General features: G+C 36.3%; 2 protein-coding genes and 1 long non-coding RNA gene across 3 annotated transcripts in view; 1 reads left to right on the top strand and 2 right to left on the bottom strand.

The window, feature by feature from the left end:
• LOC128019168 (DNA (cytosine-5)-methyltransferase 3B-like) overlaps positions 1-427 on the bottom strand; it is an 8,417-nt gene extending 7,990 nt beyond the window's left edge. The window contains exon 1 of the mRNA XM_052605221.1: positions 398-427. Coding sequence (XP_052461181.1) covers positions 398-427 — 30 coding nt within the window. The remainder of the gene's footprint in view (positions 1-397) is intronic.
• LOC128019136 (serine-rich coiled-coil domain-containing protein 1-like) lies at positions 220-26,544 on the bottom strand. Its single transcript, XM_052605200.1, has 5 exons — positions 26,447-26,544; positions 25,564-25,678; positions 10,309-10,450; positions 6,834-6,911; positions 220-888 (listed from the first exon to the last, which is right to left on the bottom strand). The coding sequence occupies exons 1-5, from the start codon at positions 26,487-26,489 to the stop codon at positions 778-780; spliced, it is 489 nt and encodes a 162-aa protein (XP_052461160.1). The 5' UTR covers positions 26,490-26,544; the 3' UTR covers positions 220-777.
• Positions 19,961-22,336, top strand: LOC128019140 (uncharacterized). The gene is made up of 4 exons (XR_008185085.1): positions 19,961-20,158; positions 20,776-20,937; positions 21,065-21,163; positions 21,457-22,336. It is a non-coding gene; the product is annotated as an uncharacterized LOC128019140 (long non-coding RNA).

The raw sequence follows: 26,544 nt of genomic DNA, 5'->3' as shown, positions 1-26,544 counted from the left end.
CAGAGGCCTTTGGGACATGGAATATATAGCATATGACTTATGAATTTTATTAGCCTCTCATGAGTCTTATGAAACATTTATGATGCTTTTGCAACCTTTTTAAAAGCATCAGTGATCATTCAGTGTAAATAAATGGAAAAAAGCCATCAGGGAGACATTCAAAATCTCATACAGGAAAAGTAAAATTACTGAATTTGCATTTTTTTTTGGGGGGGGGGGGGGGGGGGGGGGGGGTCTTCACCACTCGTTCCTCTCATCCAATCATAAAACACCAAATTCTAGACGAGATATAAAAATCAGTCATGGATTGTTTGAAACATTATGTGCTTTATATGTCCTTATGTCCTTTTGCATTTACAGCCTCTTTACTGCCCTCTATTGTTTTAATTCGTCCTACCCCTCCTTCACGCCTATCACGCCATCCCATTCCTCTTTTCGAGACCACTACTATAAATCTAAGATGGACTGTCATATTTCTCCTTCACTCGTCTCTGTCCTAGCTGCTGGGACTGGGGAACATTATGTGTCTCACAGTGCATGTAAAGCTCACGACGAGCTGTTTACTGCACGTTAAGTGAGTCTATCAAATATCATCCCAAGTCAAAGGAAACTGCAGAGCAGCATCTCCATAACTTCCTAATGCGAGCCTTGGGAGAGGGAAAGGACATTAAACCAACAAGATGTTAACTCAATCTGTCAAATAAATGCATGAAATTATGATATTCCAATGACAATAGGGCAAAGAAACCAGTTATGAAAACTGGCAGTTATGAAATGTTACATTGAACTCGTTGAGTTTCTCACCAACTCAGCCTGAAGTCGTACAATGAGCTCGTCTCTCTCCTTCAGCTGCTGTTGCAGGAACTGGTTCTCTTCTCTCCCAGGATCCTGCACACAAAGCACACACAAACACGTTTAAACATTTTTTTTTTTTAAGTCAGTCTGCGTTATTCAAGCCATCGCCCCCAGTTTGAATCTGCAGCCTCATGTGTGGGCGTAAAACTGCTGCGGTTGAGAGGTGGAGGTGTGCTTTTGGTGCGGTTTCAGTCTCCTCCATAAACTTCACCTAAACTAGTAGGCACTTTCCCACAACCTTGTGCTGTCAGCATCCATTATGTGAGGCTGGGAGAGGGGAGGGAGGAACTGAAGATTCAAGGGCAGCAGAGGTGGACCGGGAGGCCCAGGAGCAGAATACGGCCTCCACGAACGAACGAAAAGAACCGCCACCCCCAAAAATGACATCTCTTCTCTAAAAGAAGCTTTCAATGGAAATTAGAAAGCGCTGGGATGAGGTAGCTGGACATAATATGCATGAGTTGGGAGACCTTCATGAGAGATCAGGGAAGGGGATCATGGTCTTCAATGCCACATACTTGAGGAAATGGTTGTTCAAAGCTCTTTGGCTTTGGCTTGGATGAGCTCCTTTTATCGACATTACATATACATCTCAAAGGAGCTGTTGTCAATCTTTGATGCTTCTCTGTAAAGGAAACTAATTTCTGCCTGAAGATGATGACATACAAAGCAACTAAACCAGAATCATACAGTACCTACACATTTTTTTTTTTTTTTATGAACGTCTGCAACCCCATCAGCAAGGCTCAAGTATCTCTTCATCGCTACCAAACCGAAACATATTCCTTTGAACTCAAATACTGGATTTAATTAAGCTGTATAATAATGGCCATTAATTATCATTAATATGATTACAATAGCATTTTAAATTGCCATTATCACAATGAGTCACTTTAAAACTAAAAACAATCAATTACTGTTGGTGAAAAACATACTAAGTCTTCTACCATTCAAAGGTTTCAAATCGATATGAAATTTTTACCTCTGTGTCTTATGCTTTTATTTAGTTAGTAATTTAGTTTGTTTTCATTTTGGCCATTTTTTATTTAGTCTTAGTCTTTTAAATTAGTCCTAGTTCTGTGTCAAATGTACTTTAGTTATTATCGTATTTAGTCATTATTGTCCTGTTGTTGCTTAGTCAAGTTTTAGTCAACTAAATGACTTAAAGGGGGGGTGAAATGCTAGTTTTCACTCAATATCCTGTTAATCTTGAGTAACTATAGAGTAGTACTGCATCCTTCATAACACCAAAAAGTCTTTAGTTTTATTATATTCATAAGAGAAAGATAGTCTGTACCGATTTTTCCCGGAAAAACACGACCAGCTGGAGGCGTGACGTGTGGGCGGAGCTAAAGAATCACGAGCGCCAGTACCCAGTAGGCTTTTGCGTTGAGAGCATGTGGAAACTGTGACATTACCGTTAGGGAAAAACCATCATCCAAAACAAACCATGGCTAACAGTCAGATTCAGCCGTTTGTTTATGATCCAGAATCAGATCCCGAGGCTCAAACTGAACGAGAGCAGTAGCAGCAGCAACGACTCGCTCCGAGCGGGGCTCGAACCCGGGTCTCCGGCATGGGAGGGGACGCACTAACAAGGAGGCAGAGATATTTGAAGCAGTTTTACTCACCGCCTGCGGTTCCAACACACGATCGTGACCCTTTTTCGTTGGGATTGCATCATCCTTAAGAAATAAACGATACGCAAATCCGTCGTCAAACTGGGCCTTGTTTGTAAAACAAGCATCTTCGAAATGCAGGGAACAAACACAAACACTTGCACAACTCCGTTGATGCTCTGTAAAAATAATTTAGTCCAGTTTTTTTTCAACAAATATAAAAGAGAGATTTGTGAATACTTTTATTTTTTTTAAATCCATTTTAGTCTCTGCTTTTACAGTCAATGGCATTGCATGATGATATAGTCACAGTTATTGTTTATTGACCTTATTGTACTCTTGTCATCGTCTCATTTTAGTCATGGAAAAAAAAAGCCTACAATTCTGTCATCATTTACTCACCCTCAAGTTGTTTCAAACTTGTAGGAGTTTCTTTCTTCAGCTTAGCACAAAATATATTTTGAAGAAACTAGACAGTTGACGGTAGCCATTGACTTCCATAGTATTTTTAAACGCAGAACTTTAGCCTTCTACCAGTCAGTTTCTTAAGAGATCCAGGTGAAGTTTCATACCATTCTTCCCACAGAACTTTTTCAAAAATGTACCACTTAATCTTTAAATCTGTTACATTTACATTTATGCATTCAGCAGACGCTTTTATCCAAAGTGACTTACAGTCCACTCAGGTTTTTTTTATCTCTCCAAACTAAAGACTCTGATGTACTTTTCCTCTTGTTGTTTTGAACCATGACCATTCACTTCTATCTTTGTCCTGGTTAGATATAGTCTGCTTCCTTCTGTATAGACAGCAGTACATGAAACATTCTTCATCCAAAATTTCTAGAGATATGATATTTTTTATTTAGGCCTTTTAAAACCCACATTTGACTTGCAAGTATTCAATTTCCACACTTCATTAAGCAGCACAAACATTTGCAACAGTGTCTCAAATACCAAAATGGACTTTGACTGTATTTAGGATGATTAAATGCTTCATTGACTGAACAGAAGCATTAGTTTCTATCAGCAACACAAAAATGTCTTTATGATGTCAAATATTTCATTGGTACTGTAATACACACTTCCAATCAAAAGTTTAGAGTGAATAAGAATTTCAGCTCTTATGCTCATTGGATATATATATATATATACACACACATACATACATACATACATACATACACACAAACATACATATATATATATATATATATATATATATATATATATATATATATATATAAACAGCAAATATAATGCAAATATTAAAATGTAAATACTCGTTTTCATTTGTTTATAATAAAATCCGTTATTACTGTACATTAGCATTAAAAAAAACTTACTGACACCAAACTTTGTAGCATACATAAAATAATGTATTTAAAAATTAAAAAAATAAAATAATATTACATTAGTTTTGTGTAATGTGTGTCTTTGTCATTCTTTTATCTTTGTTATTAAAAAATAAAGATAATATTTTTTTTTCTTTTTTTTTTATCTTCGCACTCTTTGGCCTAAATATCTGCCATTCTTTTTTTTGTTGTTGTTACCTTGAAAGGCTATGTCTTTATAATAGGGAAACTAGTTAGCAAAATAGTAAAACCAACATGACAAATTGTGATAAAATCGTGATGCAGTATTTCTAGAAAAAAAAAAAAAAAAAGATATTTTTTCCATATCGCCCACCCCTACATACACACACACACGGATACACAACACACAGGACAGAGAGCTGGGTCTCTACCCCATGCTGTAAAGCTGCATTTGAGTGGCTCCTCCATCTGTCTGTCCTAGATGAAATATTTGAGGCAAGAAGAGGACGAAGGACCTAATAAATGAGAATGGCCTACTATCACAGAGCCCTGATCATAAAAGGCAACACTTAACAGTGCAGCAATCGATGCAGTCAAAGAAATAATGCTCTGTCACCAAGAATGCGGTGATCATTCTGTTTATCAGTCTCATTTAATGCTGGGCGATATATATTGAATATTCGCTTTCCTAAAGACAACATCATTCGGTTAGTTTTGTAATCCTTCCAAAGACAGGAATCTCAAAAGAGATTTTTCAATGGTATTAAACTTCAGTCACAGGACAGTGTTCAATTCATTGCTGTGAATCAATTCGATTTGATTCAAATTATTCAAATTAAATGCTTTAGTAAAAACATACAGTAAGCGTAGGTAAACATTGGTAGGGTTTATTGCTAGAGTATATTGTTGTCCATCTGTCAATCGATTTTCAAGGGGATGCTGAAACTTATAAAATTTTTACTGGTTCTGAATCAATTATTAAATATCATTGTTTCTTAATTCAATTTTGAAGAAAGCAAGGAAAAATGCCTTAATTCTGGTCAGTTATTATTATTATTATTATTTTTATTTTTACTGTATTTTACATTACTCTGAATATCATTGGCTACAATGTCTGTATGGTCAAAAATTTTATTCCACCAAATGAAAAAAGAAAAAAAATGAAGATATTTCAAGGTAATATACAGTGTGTATATTACCTTAAAATATCTTGATTTTTTTTTTTTTTTTTTTTTTTGATGCACCAATTTGTGATCATTAAGAAAGAAATATTTGTATTCAGGAAAGATTCATTAAATTGATCGAGAATGGCAAAAAATATTAAGCATGAATAACTCATTTCAACATTTATAATAATAACAGGAAATGTTTTTTGAGAATTGGAATAATTCTAATATATTAGCATATTAGAATGATTTCTGAAGGATCATGTGAAACTGAAAACTGGAGTAATGGCTGATGAAAATTTAGCTTTTTCCATCACAGGAATAAACTAGATTTTAAAATATATAAAATTATAAAACAGTTACTCTAAATCAGTGTTCCTGAAATCTTGCCCTGGTGGGCCAATTGCGCTGCAGAGTTTAGCTCCAACCCTAATAAAAATCACTTACCTGTAATTCTCTAATGATCCCGAAGACACTGATTAGCATGCTCAGGTGTGTCTGATTAGGGTTAGTGCTAAATTCAGCAGGAAAGTGGATCTTGTGGGCCAATATTTTACAATATTACTTTTTGTACTGTTTATATACAAATATGTGGAGCCTTGGTGAGCATAAGAGATTTTTAAAAATCTTACTGGCTACAAACTTTTTTAATGGTAGTGTACGTTCTTATATATATATCATTAAACTGAAAATTTTTGCCAAATTTGCCATAACGCTCTGCCCTACCTGACAGTTTCATTACCAAGAATGGTACAAGATTAGAGAAGTGCAGAGTATTTCACAGATGTACTTTAAAGGTAGGCATAAATAGGAGTAAATGTGATAGATGTCCTCAGTTATTCCTGTATAAAGAGGTTTGTGATGTTATAAACTCAGAGTCGCTTGTGCAACTACACCCACTTAACAAGGAGTTATTAATGCGCAGCTGACAGGGACACCAGGACGAATGACTTTGGAACCCCAGTCCAAGCTCGTTTTCCCAGGGTGCAGAGCAAGAGGCTCCATTATTCCCCTAACCGACGCCACACTCTCGCTGCAGGAGAACACTTTTCACAGACTCTAATTATAAAGAAGGTGGGGATAACAAATGTTTGGTGAGAGAAGTTTTCTGTTAAAAGTAGGACGTGAAGTGACACGGTTCCGTCTCAGGTGGGTTCTAGGGCTTTATTTTTAAAATCGGGATTTGTTTCCTTTTTTTTAACGGGATGAATCAGGACAAGTCCCACCCCTCTCCTGTCAGTTGAACACAATGTCAGAATGCATGGGGTCCTATTCTAAGCATTTCCCTCTCCCGCTGCGTGGCGCTAGGCTACAGATGAGCCGGAATGTCACGTGATCCGCTGCCGCAACCGTCGCTTCTGTTAGCACTCCATGTAGGTCAGTAAGGAGGACAGAGAAAGACGCAGACCTCGTTTCCACTTCGCAATATTTTGGAGCCGAAAAAAAGTCCTGATGAAAAAACAAAATCCTCTTCTACCACGCAAAAGCTTGTCATACAAAAACAATAAACCTTTCCCAATGACAGTCGTAGCCCATCTCCACAAGATTAGGGGAAATAACCAAATAATCTCATCAAGATAGTGGGAACATTTTATTGATGGTTGAGGAAAATGTACCAATTCTATCAGAGAGAGAAGCCTGAATGAAAAGAGCAGAGTGTGTTTAGGAGAGGCACAATGGAGTTAGAAAATCACCTCGGTCTCAATGCAGTCATTTAGCTCTGTTGTTATGTTTGATCCACAGTCTTTGCAATCTTTTTGTCAAGCGTTTTTAATCAAAGTGTGACCCGACAGCAATACCACAGCAGCAAAGAAAGTGTGCATCCACGTTATTAATGGAAAAGAAACACATTTTGAAAAAAACTGACTGCGGACAATTACCTTAAAGGGGAGTGACATCTCACTGCAGGGGCTTATGGGTAGAGAGTGAAGGCTGCTGGCAGGACTGATCTCAGTGCTCTGAAAGGCAAAGGTCAGAAATTGTAATATTTAATGAACACATGAAAAGAAAATAACTACTAAAAAAAAAAAGACCATAAATAAAATTCTGCTCATCTCACTCTAAACTAGTTGCCTCTTAGATTACTAAACTTGCCAGTACTATAAACCTTTGCTGTGACCCACACACACAGCCAAAGACTTCAAATATAACTGGCAAGAAAATACTGTAAAATAAGTGTAATAACAAAATTATCATAATTCCCACTTTTTAATGTACTATTGTTAATTTATGTTTTTTCATGTACATTTATAACACATTTACTAATGTAAATTTAACAACTTAATTTAAAAACGTATATGTAGAAATGAATATTAATCAAGTTCAATAAATGCTTTAAAAGAAGTTGATGATACCTAATGCACAAATTGTGTCACACTGTTATTACTCTAAAACTCACTAACGAAACACACTGGGAAATTAGCTCATGTTGTATATATTATGTAATTATACCATCCAAACAGAGGAGCAGACAGCACTGTCCTCTCTGGGCTGTAGCCTCAAACGCTTCTCTCCATCACGCTACTGCTGCCTCTTCCCCATATTAATGTGAGGAAGAGAGCTGCAGACAAAATATCGAGCGATAATATGAATGTCAGACACTTCTGTACTGCTAAAGAGGATGATAAAAATGTTCATATTGGCCAAAATAAAAAACAACACACAACCAAAAGAAAAGAAAAGAAAATTAACTTAAATGGGTCCTATTATGCACTTTTTACAAGATGTAATACAAGTCTCAGGTATGACTTGAAGGGATGTGTAAAGCTTCAGCTCAAAGAACATTTATCAGTCTATGCTGTAAATCCCTTTTTCGGATGGAAGCAAAAACATGTCGTTTTCACGTGTGTCTGTGCCTTTACAGCTTTTGCCTGAATTTTTTGGCAACAATAAACAAAATGTTTGTTTAGTTTTAATTATCATCCCTATCAATTGTCAGATACTCACAAAGTTGTGTCAAAAACACAAAAAAGTTCACACAAACACAGTCCTTTATGTCTGCCTTGGGCAGGAATGATTTAAATTAGAAATACTGTGATGTGTACGTTCCGGGAAAAAAACAAAACTCAGGACTGTAATTAACTGTAGCAGTTCTATGTGATGTACATCTACACAGAAATAATTGATTTTTTAAAGCAGCACTTAAAACTAAACAAAAATATAACTTAAAGAAATCAGCAGTGCATCTCTGAGGCAATGCTTTCTTTCTTAAAGCAGCACTATTAATGGGTGTTTGTGGAGGGACACCGTGACATTCAGTTATTCCACCGAAAGAGAGGGGAAAAAATACCAGGAAAATGAGGTGACTATAATCAAGTGGTTTCAACGGGTCTATACGTTTCAAACAAGGTAGAATACCACAACCATTACAATGTCATTTTGGTAAATGCATCACAGCATATGTGAATGGATTTTAAATAGCATTTCAGACTCCATAATTATTAAAAAATTCAAGACTGATCCAGCATGTGCTGCTTTTGATTAATGTGTTTTCTACGCTTGCATTTAAAAGTACAAGGAGAGGACAAGAAAACTGTAATGAAAAGTGCAAAGTTATCAAAGAAGCTATGAAAGCAAAAGACAAACGTTTCACTAAAGAAGATTCCAACAAGATTCAGTGCCTTCAAACTAAAACTGCTAAACGACAAAACAACACAAGTAGAGTCAAAATGATTTTCTGAAAAATGCAAAACAGTAATTTAAGAATTTACCCTGTTCAATGTTTAAACTAAAATCTCTGCTCAGAATATGAAGTAATAATCAGAATGGTCTATATGGACATGGCTACATCTCAACTATTTTTGCTGGTGGGAAACGCAATAGTTAAGTAAATGAAACCGGCAGGACGCACAAAAAAACAAAGCCAGTTTATTCCACAAAGGATGCCATGCCAGGTTCTGAATGCCAACAGGCACTACAGTACATAATGTTCAAAGGTGTTCAATTCAAGCTTAGGTAACATTAAAACATATATAATAATAATAACTATGTCTGGGAGGTAAAACGCTCTTGATTTAGGCTCTGATATCAGTCTATAGCTTTCCTTTCGTAGTAACTAAGTGTGAGTGGACAATCTATGTCCCTTTCTCATATTCATTACTTAACATTTGGTTAAATCTAAACCTCTTTGAACATTCTGAACCAGCATCCTCAATGTGCTGCCCTGAATTAGTCAGGAGCAAGGTTTCAAAAAGCCCAAAAGACACAAGAAGAAACAAAGAACAGGAGATGCATATACTCACTGGTCAAGCATATAAAACCCACCGCAGTAATGCACAAGTCATTTCGACTTTTTTTACACTGTAGTTTACAAATGCTGAGGGAAGATGGCTAATTTACATGTTAATGAGAACAGTCAGTAAAGAGGCCAAAGAACTTCCTATTCAATATTCATGTTCCCCAGTTGTGCGCTGTTATTTGGACTTTCACCGAGGAAAGTGATTGTTATTGTGAGGGAATGTAAAACAGAGTTTATGCAGCTACTTCTTGGGGAAAGTGGAATGGAAATGAGGGTGTTCTAGTTAATAAATTAAGTTGGGTTAGCATTATTAATTGTAAGAGATAAAACTTAAAGTTTATTTATTATTATTATTATTATTACTACTGTGGTGACTTCAAAGAGCATTCAAATAAAATCCCATATTATTACCATGACAGACACTCCAAATAATGTTCTGAAAAGTGGGAATGCAATCTTAAAATTTCACACTATTTTCTTTTTCTAAATAAATACCGGTAATTAAATCCATTTTGAGATTTCTTAAAAACGACATTTAAGAGAGTCATATTATTAGTGTTTTAAAAAAATATATATTAAAAGAAAAAAACTAATAATTGGAGAATCGCATAGGTAAATCTAAACGTAAAATATTATGGAAAAATTAGCATGCACTATAAATATACAATATCAACTGATATCAATTAATAGAAATCGAAATAATAAATGGGTTTGTAACCAATATGGCATTGATAAATCTCTACAAAATACTTTAGTCAAAAAAAAAATCTACATTAAAAAAAATTATAATAATCTGCAGATAAATTAGTTACCTTTACAGTAATAGTCTTGCTGTAACATTTTACTGGCTGAAAAAAATCGACACAAAAAATGGACAATCTTTTCTTTCCCTCACAGCCTTGTTTTCATTCGTGTCACATTAAGTATAGTTTCTACTCTAACCAAGGTCTACATACTGACTGAATATGTCTCTTCTGAGTGTGAGATCCTCCTGGTGTTCACCCTGAATGATGAGGCATGAAACTGCCAGGGCACAGAGAGCTCTTCTACCTGTTCTAATGTACTCGTGATGAAGGCCATGGCAGCTTCATGAATCAACTGTCAGGGTGGAACATTACCTCATGCAGGGTCCTGCGTAACCGCAGCAGAAGCGTCTTTAGCGCTGTACAATCCTGCTGCATCAGCCTGAACGGCAATGCTTCCAGCCCGGGCAAAGTTTCATCATCACGAGACAGACAGAGGGACAACGCTCGCTGCTCCCTGGAAAGATCAAAAGACAACAATTTCTGTGAGCAGGAAACAGTCTGAGTTTTGGGGTCAAGATACCAGAAATCCCACTCAAAAATGTCCTAATGTCCTCCTGTGCGCGTTCTCCGCAGCAGGCGCATGAGGCAATTGGACCATTTACACTCTATATATAATCTAATGTAGAAGTGTCAATGGTCCATTTGAGAGATAGGTGGTGGTAATGCACTTATAAGTCTGCGATCCGCCATAAAGCAAGAAAAAGAAGACTCCTCGCGTGCCGACTGCTGAAAACGTGCACAGGAGAGTTCTAACAGTTTAGATATTGCATGAATCAGAGGTAAAAAACAATATAAATACTGTTCAATTTCTTGCACAGACCGATCATTTTGTGTCTTTACACATCAATGTATCCTCAGGAGCCATAGAGTTTATTTTGGTTTGTATGTTTTAGCCGTGATTCCCATCCACTTACATTATAAGACTGCAACAGTTTGAGCTTAAAATCTCAGTTTGTGTTCTACTGAAGAAACAAAGTCACCTACATATTGGATGCCCTTGGGGTAAGCAGATAAACATACATTTTTCATTTTTGGGTGAACTATCCCTTTAATGCAATAACACCATTATTGTTCTCCTCTGATTGCAATTTAAACTGGAATTAAATGTAAATAACCTCATTTTGTCTATTGTTTGCATTGTGCAGATTTCTGTGCAAATGAACAGATCAATCATTCATGTAGTGAATGGGATCAAATTAAACTTGATTAGAAGCGCTTCTTGAAAAGACTGAAAGGCAAAGGTCCAGAGTGGAGAAAAGACCCTCGAGAGACACTTTAGAGGATAGTCATGCCCTCTTCATCAGGCCTTTCATTGAGTCTAAGTGGATCCTAATCTTTATATAAGGAATTACAAAACATTACTTTTTTCAAATCTACTGAGATCTTGACTGAATGACACAGCATCTATATCAGGGGAAAAAATAATTTTCCAAGGATGACGTACACAATATCAAAGACTTACCACCCAAAGGTTAGGCAATATCTTTCCTTATCTCAAGAAAAAAAGCTCTTACACTCTTAATTTTTGAAAAAACAAAAGCACACTGTATATCAACCGCGTATATCAAAGTTATGTTGAAAGGAAGCACAGGGGTATTTGGACAGACAAAAAAAAATCTCTTATTGAGAATCCCACACAAAACATGAAGAGAGACCTCTTGCTAATTACGAATCTGATTCTGCTCAACAGAAAGATCACATCTTTACGTGTTTCTGGGCTTCAGATCGAATTTAATTCAATGTGCTTCAGATATAATTAAGTATTTCTGCTTTTTAAAAGTACACCGATAACAAAGATCAAAAGGAACCTCAGAGTTTTTGATTAGAATTAAGCATTGATTCCTGGGAACCCATCCAACAAGAGCTCTACAGAGTCTATAAACACAGTCAGGCTACCGAACAAACATCTGACACTTTTGTTGCCGTTTTTCATTACCACACTGTTTATTTCAGGGCCTTTGTGGTGAGTGTCCTTGGAGCTGCCAGAAGAAAGTGAAATTTCACTTTGCTACTGCATGGCAGGTTACAAGCTTTCCATCTCACACTTGTCAATAAATATCACGTTCCGAAACATCCTCTCTGAAAAATGGGAATATGTTTTCTTGTTTCTCAATCCATAGCATCGACTGTTAAAACACTATGCATCCTCAAGGAAAATATCAAGTGTTTCTGCTTTGCGAAATTGACAAAAGATTTCATAAATGGCTGGGGTTGCTAAATGCCTCAGAAAGCATAGACAGAATCCTGACTTATTCATGATCCTCAAGCTGAGACATGGCATAGGAGAAGGTGTTCTTATTCAACATATTCATTCAAATATTAAAGCCAGTATAACTCCGTGTCTGCACAGAAAGCCAACAGTTAAAGCACACTTCATTCTTTGTTTTTGCCTGTGAGAACTGACTATGGCACCTAACAGATTCCTCTAATATTGTATCATACTGTGAGTCAACTGATATATTTGTCAAATCATGCCATGGAAAAATCGATCATTCCACACATGAATTCTAAAAGCAGAAGTATGGAAACACTATGCTTATAACGCAAAAAGGAAATCAGACAAAGCACTGCAGAAGTTTATATTGTACCTTACAAATTCTAGATATGTAGCTCTGACACCTGAGTGTTTTAACAGCATTCTGAAATGGTTTTCAGAAAAACAATTAAGAAGAAGAAAAAAAAAGAGAGAACTCAACCTTGCACTTTCAAGCAATTTCCAGACACATTAAAAACACAGACCTCCTATAAACATAACTCTCAATGTCACTATTCTGTCTTGAAGGGGACGTCATTTACTTGAAAGAAGCTCTATGCATCAGTTAATTATAGATTCAATCATTAATTAAAATTTTAGATGGCAGGGCCTCTGTGATTCGGCTTAAGTAATGTGATTGCTACAATAACTAGAGTAATTTGAGAGGTGAATCTGACACTGTGACAACACTTAGCCTATATGAACATGCAAACAAAAATTAAGCCTTGCTTTTGACCGATATTTAGTTTGTAATTTCAATCCTACAGCCATGGACCATCATGTTAATTAACAATAATAAAGCCTATGCATTCTAATACGTAGGCAGCCCACTAAATTTTGGAACAAAGCCTGTACATTATTTATGATATCACACAAACCATTTATATTTAGTTAAAGCTGCAGTCGGTAACTTTTGACACTCTAGCGGTTAATAAACAGAACTGCTTGCATCTTGCGGAAGAACATCGTAGCCGGAACTACTTCTCTATGTCTATGAAGACATAGAGAAGGTACCCCCGAAGCAATCTAAAATAGTCCGAATATAAACACTTATTATAGGTGCAACCTAGTGATTCAGGAGAAGCTAAAAACACGGTTTGGAAAATGGATTCATGGTGTACTCGCTTATTATATACATTTTTCTACATTTTGAACACAAACAAAGTTACGGACTGCAGCTCTGATTGGTTGTTTCTTAACGGGAGCGATGTATTTCTGCAAATGGTAATAGGACCACTGGGAGGAGCCAGAGGAGCTTGATTTTTTCACAGATTATCTATCTCATATTCTACTGTCAGTACATAATGACAGGTTAAACAAATATGTAAAAAATATATTTTTAGGCAAGGCAAGGCAAGGCAAGTTTATTTATATAGCACATTTCGTACACCATGGTAATTCAAAGTGCTTTACATAAAAGAAAGTAAAATAATCATGAAGAAAAATAATAACAAAAATAAAACAAGCAATTTTAAAACTTTTAAAATGATTAAAACATTTCAAAACAGTTAGAAAATGATTTTACATTAAAAAAAATAATAATAATAATAAAACAGTGAAAATATAGTGCAATCAGTTCGGACATTGCACAGTGCTCATTCAACAAATGCACAGCTAAAAAGATGCGTTTTGAGTCTAGATTTAAATGTGACTAGTGTTTTAGCACAACTGATCTCTACTGGAAGCTGATTCCAACTGCGGGCAGCATAGTAACTAAAGGCAGACTCCCCTTGTTTTGTGTGAACCCTTGGTATTTCTAACTGACTTGATCCTAGTGATCGGAGTGCTCTGTTAGATTTATATTCAGTGAACATATCTGCAACATATTTCGGTTCATATCTGCAATATATTTTTACAAAAGTTACCTACTGCAGCTTTAAGGCAATACTATTATAAATCAGGTCTTTGAACACACTTTGCTCCAAGATGTACCTAAAATCTGCTGACCTCAGGGTCTTTTCATTGTGCTTCAGTTGCAGCTTTGTCTCAATGTTTACACTAACACAGTTAAAAAATTATTTTGCAGTTTAGTTGCTTTAATTATTTTAAGTTGACACAAATTGAATTTGTTTATTCAACTTAACATTTTAAGTTTTTACTGTCTAAGCTAGTTTGTAATTTGACTGAACCAGAGTATTTGACCCCTCAACTTAATTTTTTTTTTTTTTTTTTGTGTTCTCAACATCACTTAAAATCGCAAGAACTTGTTCAGTGTAGACAAAAGACCTTTGCCAACCATCTTTGTAAGCTTCTCCACAAAGTTCATAAATTCATAAATTTATATTAGCGTTGCTCAAAATGCTCAAGCATTTCTTTTAAAGACCAATCATTTTGCTAGATAAGACCCTTATTCCAGTGGCGTGGCCAAGGATGGTGACCCATACTCGGAATTTGTGCCCTGCATCATTTATCCCATCCTTAGTGCACACACACACGGAGCAGTGGGTGGCCTTGTTTTTTTTTCTTTTTTCTCCAGTGCCCAGGGAGCAGTTGGGGGATTGGTGCTTTGCTCAAGGGCACCTCAAGCATGGCATTGAAGGTGGAAGAGAGCGCTGTACATTCACTCCCCCCACTCTACTGGGTGCTCTTTGTGTGTACACGCTCGGCTGGGATCATGTAGAGACCTTTGAAGCTGCACTGAAAAAGCAAATTTGGACCTTCAACCCATTTAAGTCCGATATATGGAGAAAAATTCTTGAGTGTTTTCCTCAAAAACCTTAATTTCTTTGCGACTGAAGAAAGACATGAACATTTGGGATGACATAGGGGTGAGTAATTTATCAGGAAATGTTCATTCTGGAAGTGAACTAATCCTTTAATTTAACAACGTAAACTTTTTAGGTAATTTTTATAAGAGACTTGAGTGAACCTAGATTTGAAAGTTTACTAAATCCTCTTAATTGCTTGAATAAGTTTATACCATCTTTAATCCAAAGTTATGAACACAAAACAATATTGGATTTAAAATATCTTTAATTCTTAGATCAAAAGACAAAAACAACAAACTGAAATTCATAGTGTCAATGAGCTCAGAATGTTCAAAATCCACTGTGTATTCAGCGGCTCAGATGTTGGGAGTAAATCACAACTGCTATGTTCATTAATACATCCAACAACAGAACACTTTAATCGACTCCGGCGGTGAAACAATGGTGGACTGATGACAGCTCCCTCAGGGTGGGTCTAAGGTAAGACGTCAATCAAACTATTGTGGGAGGGGCCTGTCTCGATTTTAAAAACGGGGAAATTATTAAACGAGATTTAAAAAAAAAAGAACACTAGGTGGATTTTTATCATTATAGGGTGGTTGTGTACACACACTGACAAGACACATTTCAGTTCAAACAACTTTTAAAAGTACATGTAGTTTCTGATGACCCCTTTAAGTCACTTGCACCACCCCACGACATAATATCCTTTATCACCTCACTTCTGCCCATGATCTGACTATGCCACTGCAAACACTGTCACCTAGTCTGATCTTTTATGCATGTAACCTCTGCTTAACAGGTTGACATCCCCACCGCGTGAGCTCTCATTTAGAAGCTGTATATTATTTCAAGTTGTTGACAGGCACAGCACCAGAGTTCTGTACTGGCATCTGTCAGATGCAAAAGACTCCCTCAGATGAGTGAATGTTCTGTGTTACATCTATTAGCACAATTTTCTCATTAGGCCATTAGCATCCTCGTTAGCATTAGGCAAGACTGGCCCTTTGTTCTTTTAATTGCATTTTTAAGTTTGCACTAAAGGAGCAAACTCCATAGCTGCACAGACATGCATTTGTAAACCAGTGATCTGAATGCATGGCTTCCAGGAGCAGGGTTCAGATCAGAGAAATGCTCACAGTCCATCCTAGTATAGTTATTATCGTAATGTGAGATATCCAAAAACTTGTGCCCTTTTTCTGCTGGCCAAACAATATACAGAGATGGACTGCTGTAAACATTGAGAGAGTCCATAAGATGGGTTCAGCTTTGATGTGAGCATCAGAGAGAGAGAGAGAGAGAGATAAAAACAGAATGAAAAGAGGTATTAAATTAAATGTAAATGATCTTCCCTACCAGCCAAAGATGAATTTTTACACGAGGTGTAGGAGGTATGACCAAAATCTTTTATCACAGTATCAGTAATTTTATATAATAGTAACAGAATCATACACAATACTTAATTTTCCTAGAAATACCCCCATTAATTTGTCATTAATTTATTTTAAAATGTAATATATGGAAAAATTATTATTATTAACAATGTAAAAATGCTACATTTATCTGTGAATTCTTGAAATTATACTTTGATAATTTGTAAAGAACAGCATTTATCTGAAATAGATTTTTGTATGGTCACTTTAAATCAATTTAAGCATTCTTACTGAATAAAAGTAATACAAAAAATTCACCCAATGTTTTTTTTTTCTTATAATAAAAGTAAAAACAATTACATTATATTAAAATATTACATTATATTGTGCTATATTAGTATAAGCATTAAAAAAAGAAAGAAAAAAAATACATCGTTTGACTACTAACATTGCATATTCACAGACCACTCAGTTCAGATTTCTGGCAGCAATACTAGAAGTCAACAGTTTTTCACACTGCCATCAACCATCTCCATCAAACTCATTTTTGAGCTTTGACTCATTTTTATTGAGGACGGCTATCTTCCGGCCAGGATCAGCAACCTCGGCGATGACATCATCTCTGTTTGCTTGTTTACCCTGAACTTTTCAACACCAAACATCCTAAAAGCTTAAATGTGTTGATTTTGCTCATTATGTGACGTCCCTTGTGGCTTAATTGTGATTAATTCATTTCTAGCAGGGAGTTAAGCGATGATGTCAGAGCAGACGTGGTAGGGGTTGCAGGCGCTTTGTTGACATTAAAGCAATGTTTCTGGTTGATCAAATATTTACGCCTTTAGAGGAGTCATTTGTTGAATGTCTTACATGAATGAGCTTCATTTAAAACGGACAAATTCAATGGACATTTAACATTAAATCTTTGTTTCTCCTCTCAAAAAAATCTGAATCACTCAAGCATTAAGAGATTTAAATTTTCTATTAGAAGGTATCGATCCTTAATGTAGAAGAAAATTACAGTCAACATGTCATAAAGGCCTCAAAAAAAATCCTTTTGCCATTTATGACTAAGAATCACTTGTGCTTTAACATTTCATGGCTTGTGAATGCACATCAGGCGAAGAGGCGGTCAGCTTTACAAAGACTGTAAGTCCAATGAGTGATGTCACAAGCTTCCTTGCTACGTGTGACAACAATGGGATCTGGCGCTGTGACTCAGCCAGAGCCCCAGGAGACTTTCCCCAAGCCAGAGATCTCTCTCAGTCTCTCTCTCTCACACACACACACACACACACACACACAGACACACAGAGACTGTGGAGAAATCAACGCAACACCACAACTGAGAGTGCGATCAAAGGTTAGGAATTGACACCCCAACTCACAACCACAGTTCAGAAAAAGAATCTCAGTAATTAGTTATGCTCAAAATAAAAGTCAAGTGTTCGTTTTGTCACACCCGCGTTTCCTTGAAAGTCCCCTCTCACGCTCTTTCTTTGAATCACCTTGACAGACTTAAGGAGACTTGGAAAGTAGCACAAGGCCAGACATGCTGCCTTCTGTTGTGGAGGACCACAGCTTGCGGAGAGCTGAGGAGTCTGCCCCCTGCTGAAGCAAACCTGCTCCTGAAGGACATGAGGAAAAGAGAGAGAGAAAGAAAGAAAGAACCCAGCTGGTCGTGAGCTTTGAGTCTCAGCATTTCTCTGTCTGGCTCTGGGCTAAAGGTGCACTCAGCAAGTTGCTGTTTACATTTTGCAGGCGGTGTACTTTCATGTGTGTGCTTTATAAAAAAACCATGAGCTCTGTAAGAACTCTGTAGAATGTAAACATGATTATTAATATTTATATTAACATCAACACTACTACTAACATATAATAATACATTTTTTTAAATATTTTCACTGTTGTTGGAATTATTATAATTTACTGTCATCATTATTGACATGTAGTAGTAGTAATAATAATAATAATAATAATAATAATAATAATAACAACATTTGAGTAGAATCTGTTTTTGTTGTTGTCGGTTAATTCTTTTGGGAACTTGTGATGAATTCACTTTCTGGTTTGACCGACAGATCAACATCACGACCGTGCAGCTCTACAGCAAACATGCCTGTTCAAAGCAGACAGACAACAGAGGCTTCAAGTCATAAAGAAAAAAAAAAGCTGTTCATTTCTTCAGGTCAAACTTTTAATGAGGAAAAACAGCTGAGTGCACCTCTAAAAAAAAGACGAACAAAATACGATCTAGAGTACAATAAAACTGAATGGTCCTTAAGAACAATTAGATTTTTTTCCTCTTATACGACATTGCTGTTAGCAGTACTAAATCAAAATATATCATTAGAAATATATATATATATATAGTCAAGGATTTCAGTTTCCCTTAAATTAAAATATGATAAAACCAATTATAAACCCAAACCCAATTATAAACACTGCCTTTGGCAGCACTTCTAAGATGGACTGAGATCTTTTTTTTTCATCTCTTCCTATAACTTCATCTTTCTGCCTCCCTTCACAGAGCACAACACTTCCTTCTGCCTCTCGTCAGAGCTGTAAAATGGGCTAACGTTGCGTCACTGATCGAGAAAAACATAACACGAGCTGCCGTGCATCAGTCTCGCTGATGGCTGATGCGTTTTCCACACCAACAGCCCGGATTTCGCCTTGGGATAATATATCTTGTCACTTAGTCAGGGTGTAAGATTATAGCCCATCAAACAGTGCATCCTCAACTCTAGCTGAGCTGACTCGCGGCAGAAAACGGGCCTCCCAGCCACTGTCCATTAAAGACATCTATACTAGCTGACACCTCCCCACCATAATGACACTATACCACAATCCCATGCATCTTTGCAGCCGTTTCTCTCCCGAGTCTTCTGAATGATGAATTTGACAAACATGAGAAAAAGCCAACTACTTTACTTCTTTTGAGTTTCATTATTTTCAACTCTGGGTGAATTATTAGACGCTAAGAGCAAAAAAAGGACAGTTCTACCAGAAATGAAAGTTTGTGATTATTTACTCACCCTTGTGTTGTTCCAAAGCAGTATGCTTCCTTTAGTGAAAACATTATTTTATTATTATAAAAAAAAATCTATATATATATATATATATATATATATATATATATATATATATATATATATATATATATACATACACACACACACACACACACACACACACACACATATGTGTGTGTGTGTGTGTGTGTGTGTGTGTGTGTGTGTGTGTGTGTGTGTGTGTGTGTGTGTGTGTGTGTGTGTGTATATATATATATATATATTAGGGGTGTAACGGTTCACAAAATTCACGGTTCGGTTCGATACGATACACTGATGTCACGGTTCGGTTCGGTTCGGTTCGATACGTTTTAGATACAGCAAAATGTAAAAACATCTCAACTTTTCAGAATGCCGCAAGCGCACCGCGGGTCATGTGACAAGAACCAACCAATCAGCTTCATCCTTTCCCGTAACAACGTTGAGAGCTCAGCCAAGATGAAGGATCAGCTGATCATAGTTGTATATGGATTGCAATTTTGAAATAAATTTAGTAGCAGAGCTACTGCAAGCGATTTTTAGAGCTGCAAATCCATTTATCCTTCGCTGAAATTTCCAGCAGGGGTTCAGATAAAAAATCGGCAGCTGGCAGCAGGAAGTGGCTGCCATTGACAGCCGGAAGGCAGTAACTGGCAGCCGGATGGTAGGCGGGACCTGCCGATCGGTGGGAGCCAATCAGTATCGACCAACGTGGGCGCAACCAATCAGATATAACTGCACCCAAACGCTTCAGTAATGGTTGCGATTGATCAAACGGTAAGTTCAGAAATTGGTCATCGGAGTAATTAATGTTTTTTTGCGTTGTAAGTTTGATTTTAATTGTTATCTTGGTGAACGACTTGGTAGACTTGGTGCCTACTTTGGTTTAATTGTTCAATAAAATCTAATTAGTGGTAGCAACGTTGTTTGTGTACCTTGTTTGGGGCCTACCGTTTGACGTACCATTAAATTTGAACGTTTGTTAGCGTGTTAACAGTCTATTGAATAATATAAAAGAATGTTGTTTGACTGGAATGATAGAAGATAAATGTGCAACACTAACCATATATTTTTGCATGTTAAGTCTTTCAGGAGATTGTGTGATATACATTAACTTAAGAGTTCTTAAAAGAAGAATCCCTTTTTTTTTCACTATTGAGGTGTGTTTTCTCTAATACTATGCATGTGCAGAACTGTTCGGTGTACCAGTTGAAGTTGTAAGCATGTGAATGCACAACAATTTTTTTTTTTTTTTTTTTTTTTTTACTATAATTTTTACATTGAAGTAGCTTTTGTAAACATGCATTTAGAAAAGAAAAAAAAAACATTACTGATGTGTATCTTGAGACAAAACCATGGCATTGACACCTTTTTTTTTTTGTAATACCCAATAGTTGCCAGATGCTGTCCTGTTGGAAATTCTTCTTTACGTGATCCTGGAGGAGGGGTGATGCTACATTACTAAGTCCGTCTTTGGTTTGTTCCAAATTCAGAAGTCTGCTGTACTGTATACAGACTCCTTTCGAAAGAGGGCACAATCCAGCTGGCTTGACTGAGTATTTTCTTTTACGTATTTGATTAGAGGTTTAAAAAGGTGCCATAACATTACATTTCTCAGTTGCCATGTCTGAATGTTTATCTTTGTAATAATGCTGTTTTCATACTCCTCATCTCAATATACAGGTGGAACAAAATGGAGAACAAGTCTAAGCCATGTCAGGAATTCAACAAAATGTACACCCTGCAGACACTGCGACGAGGTTTACATCAACTGCTTACCAGGTGTGCAAATTATGCATGAAAATGTAATCACTGCTCTGTACATGATGACAAGATGCAATGGGAATAATCATTAATATGGCTGTGCATGCATGTCTACTGTTAATAAAGCAATTTAGGTATTAATGTCACCATTTTCTTATGAATAATAAAATGCAGCAGCTAGAGTTCTTCCTAGAATCAGGAAGTATGACCGGATTAGCCCAGTTCTGTAAACACTGCACTGGCTCCCTATCAAACATCGTATAGATATTAACATCTTCAATTATATTAATCTGTTTCTTTTTTATTCGGAGGTCACTGCAGTCACGCGGATCGAGTACGTATCCAGACCAGATGGTGGATCGCACCTAGAAAGGACCTCTACAGCCCTGAAAGACAGCGGAGACCAGGACAACTAGAGCCCCAGATACAGATCCCCTGTAAAGACCTTGTTTTTACTCCATTTTGTCACCGGTGGAGTTTTGGTTCCTTGTCGCCTCTGGCTTGCTTTGTTGTGGTCACTTCATTTACAGCGATCTCATTGACATGATTGCAAATGATTCCACAGATACTATTTAAACTGAACCGAGCTGAAGGATGACTTCACTGAATTCAATGATAAACTGCCTTTTAAATTGACTACAAACTGAGTTTACTAATGTCCTTCTGCATTATTGACTGACACACTATTTTCCTATTTAATACTGTAAAGTTGCTTTGATTTGATCTGTATTATTAAAAGCACTATATAAATAAACAATGCTTGACTTGACCATGTTGCAAGAGGAAAATTAGGAGAGATGCACATCCACCCTGGGTTGTACAGTGATTGGTGCAAGATGCTGGAGAAGTAACTCCATCAGAACTCCTCAGTTCTGATCTAAGAGTCTTGAAAATCCCTCCGGATTGTTGTTAGTGATTCTGATTGATATTTTAGTCTGCTTGCTTACTGGATATATTTTATACTGTTTACATTGTAAAGCACTGACTTTGACAACTTACTATCCCAGTTACAAATTTAAAAGCTACTTTATACTAGATATATATATATATATATATATATATATATATAGTTGTTTCTTGAAATACTACAAATATAACCGCGAATTATGATTTTAAATAAAGGTCTCTGAGACTTCTCTCTTTTCAGTCATTTGTGTATATAGCCTATAATAAATATACAACATACACCCAGTAAGTGCCACTCTCGTATATAAATAAATATAAATACAAATTGTTTTATTTCACACAAACAATGATACATGCATGCATAAACATTCAGCTGGAAATTAACGTTTAGCAAAATGATCTTATGTCTTTGTTTATATTTGATCAATATTTTAAATCAAATAATATACAATACTGACCTTTATACTTATTTTAAAAAGTATTAAACATAATCATAAGCGTATATAATTATTTATTTGTCTTGTTGCCGCCGGCAGCCTCCTCCAATTTCCGGGTATTAGCGACAGCTGCCATCCGGTTTTATTGGCAGCCACTTCCTGCTGCCAGTGACAGCCACTTCCTGCTGACAGCTGCCGATTTTTCGCTGAACCCCCTCTCGAAATTTCCGCGTCTCATGGAGAGAGCACGTCATTGTTGCTTAGCAAAGACAGACGCCTCATGAGCGCTTCTGCCCGAGCGCTTTGGAAAGGAAACCACTCTCTTGCCATCACCATTATAGCTTAAAGGGAATCCAAAGTGCACCCAAACACCAGACCTGTTGGTTATTGGGGGATCTTCTCATTTCTAGTCTGTTAAACGCATTGGCTATTTTGCAACGAGCCTTCAGCGCGTACTGAGTGAGCGAGCGCCTGCTGAGTAGCCTAACATAAACATATAAGATGGTGTTTTTTTCTTCTTCGGGAGTGTCAGGGGCGTTGCCTGTTACGTTGTTTGGGTTATTGGGCTACCTTGTTGAACGCATATCATTATATTTCTCTCTCTCTCTTTTTTTTTTTTTTTTCAAATATAATTAAATACTCCAACGAACCGTTCGGTATACATAATGCGTACCGCGTACCGAACCGAAAGCGTCGTACCGAACGGTTCAATACGAATACGCGTATCGTTACACCCCTAATATATATATATATATATATATATATATACTAAAGATCATAGACTAAAGATTGTCTGATGATGAAAAAGCACAAACCCTTATCAATAACAGGGTCAGACAATCATAGCACAAACTGTGAGATCTTAAACATGATGAGAACAGAACAGTCCTGAGGTACCATAAATTGTAGTACCATAAATTTAGACAGAATTTCCTCAGATGCGGCATAAACCAAAGAAAACTGGCTTGCAGGGCTACTCGGTAATCTCATTCAAAACTGTGTCAAAGATATCAAGACAAGGTCATTCAATCACCACCTGCTGACAAGCTGAAAATACGCTTTCTAGCAGCAGCACGGCTTTTATGAGGCATTCGCTAGCTCAAATATACTATAAAATTTCATATAACGGTGTAGGTTTGGAAAAGTACCACTCATAACTTTTCAGCAATATAAGGTAATATTTGGCACTGTGGTGTTGCATTTAAACATCCAACCTTCTACTTATGCAGAAAACCGATACAGGTCCTATTACAATTAGTTGACATGTAGTAGGTTGGGTACATTGTGTAATAATTTCAAAATAAATTGCTCTATTTTGGGGCATGCTTTAAAATCTGTACAAATAATTATAAGGTCAGGAAATGTATTCAATTTTCTAGGCTAATTTCCATGCTAATATAATTTGCTCTGTGTCCACATGGGATTTATCCAGTTTTGAAATGAATCTGCTGTTATTACCCATGAGAATAAAACTGCCAGTCAGAGTAGACAGAGTTTGAGAGAATGTTATCTAATCATACAAACTGTTGGCGCAGTCAATGCTCATAAATACATCAGAGAAACTTTGATAGTTTAGGGAACAAAATGCAAAGCAGTGGATGAAATAGGACTTGCATCCACTGAGAACACAGCTGTATAAATTAGTTTCATCTCACATCAGCATTGTCATGAGTGTATTTCTTGGCTTGCTAGTTTGTGATCGCTGTAGTTTACTTGGTACTCTGTGAATTCATTTCATCCAAATGTTTCCAATCTGGCTTAATCCTTGCTTCTGTTTAACGTAGTAGGACAATCCCTCAAATGTGTACTGATGCTCCAAAATGAAAATTCTTAGAATAATGCAATATACTTATGCCACACATAGAGAGGGAGCAATTCTCAGGAAACAAAAACGTAATTGCATCAATATATCATCCATCATTATTTACATGATGGATCATTTGACATGCTTGCAGTTTTTTTGTACATCAAAGATTGTTACTATTTATTTTTTTATTTTATTTTTTACTTTCAGCCACAATTTCCAGTTTTATATTATTAAATGTTTATTTATAAATATTTAATAGCTTTCACTTGCATATATTCATAACATATGTCAAACTAAAGCAGAGATCACTTACATCACATTCTTTCTTCTGTGGAAATCAAAAGGTGATATTTGGTGTATGGACCAAAAAAAACAAACAAAAAAAACATTTTAGGAATTATCATCTTTTTTAAGAACTGAAATGATTTTATAAAGAGCACTTGGAACAAATATGAATTTTATAATGTCTCTGCACTACAGTGCCAACTAATTTTTGAAGATTTTAAAATGTTTTCGAACATTCTCACCAAGACTGCATTTATTTGATCAAAAATACAGTAATATTGTAAAATATTATTACAATTTTAAATAATTGTTTTCTTTTTGAATGCATTTTAAAATGTATTTCTGTAATGGCAAAAGTGATTTTTCAGAGCCATTACTCCAGCCTTTACATGATCCTAGAGAAATCATTCTACTAAGCTGATCTTGTGCAAGAAATATTTCTTATTATAATCAATTATGAAAACAATTATGCTGCTTAATATTTTTGTGGAAACAGTGATACTTTTTTAATTAATAGAAAGTTCAAAAGAACAGCATTTATTTAAAATGTATTTTTGTAACATTGTAAATCCCTTTACAGTCACTTTTGATGAATGCACTGCATCCTTGCTGAATAATAATAATAAAAAAAAAAAATATATATATATATATATATATATATATATATATATATATATATATAATTATTTATTTTTTTTATATCCATTTTCTTGTAGTGCTGGTGAAAATGTTGGCAGGCAGTAACAATCTGGACTACAAGTCTGACTGGACTAGCAGAAAAATCCTTGTTGTTGTGCTCTGCAAATCTATTCCGTTCTTGAAACAATTGGAGGATCACTGTGTGATTTGTAACACTAGGTAAACACCATTACTGAGTCAATAAAATGGGAATGTAACATTATCTCCCCTGTTGAAACATTAATGTTCACAGTGCATCTGTTAAATTAAGAGTATGCAGAGAAACTGCAGTGAGGAAACGATACCTGAGGGGGGTCTCCTTGGGCTCTCTTCCAGGGGTCCTGTCGGTGGGGGCCTCCAGAGGTGAGGGCAGCAGGTTAAGGCATGATGCAAGGGATTGACTCGAATCCTCCCGTGAGGCTGTAACAGCAAATTAAAGGGGGGAAAAAAGCTTCTGGGTGAAAACAAATGTCAAGTGTTTTTTTTTTCCAGAAATAAGGTCTTGATTTATAAGACATTTTTGTACAATAAACATTTTGTACATTGTTGGGTCGCCAATTGTCCAATGTGTAATCTGGGTCCTGAAGCAAACCAGCTGAGAAACACTCTATAGTTCATGCCAAAATGACCTCATGCATAGGCGCTTCGATATTTACTTCTTTTGCAAAAAAATAAAAAATGCTCTGGTAAATATCAGCAATGACATTCACAGTGTTTATCTGTCTAGAGGCTTTGCCTGCGGTGCATGTTAACATGTAGAGTCACGTGCTGATGCAAGTCCTCCTCAAATATCAGAACACTTAGAAATTTAAGATGACGACATGACTAATTCATAATTGTGTTTGTGCATAACTTTATGGTGTAATACTTTACAAGGTTTTAAAATCTGACGACTTGCCCATGTCTTCTTCAGCTAAAGCTGGGGGGAATAAGGTCTCATCTTTTTTCATCTACGACAAAAATAATTTCTTCAAGCGACGCAGCTATTATAAGGATATGTAATTGCTATAACAAGATATTCACAGATTTAACGGCATGAATATGAATGAGAGATAAACGCCACAATACACGTTGAAGAGTTCAGACTTTTAACGTGGCATTTATCTCTCATAAAAAGTATGTTTATCTCGAGAAATTGTTTTTCTCTCGCAGAAAGAAGAGAGCAACTGGAGTCTGGTAAAAACATACCATGGTGAGGTCGCTGGTCATCAGAGAGGTCAAGATCCAGCATCAGGTCATCCTCATCCAACTCAGATGAGCCAAGGTTATTCAAAACATCCTGGAAA

The sequence above is a fragment of the Carassius gibelio genome, chromosome A8 (assembly GCF_023724105.1).
Source record: "Carassius gibelio isolate Cgi1373 ecotype wild population from Czech Republic chromosome A8, carGib1.2-hapl.c, whole genome shotgun sequence".
Classification (NCBI taxonomy): Eukaryota; Metazoa; Chordata; class Actinopteri; order Cypriniformes; family Cyprinidae; genus Carassius; species Carassius gibelio.
Note: the sequence above shows the minus strand (reverse complement) of the source record. Positions and strands in the feature narration are given on the sequence as shown.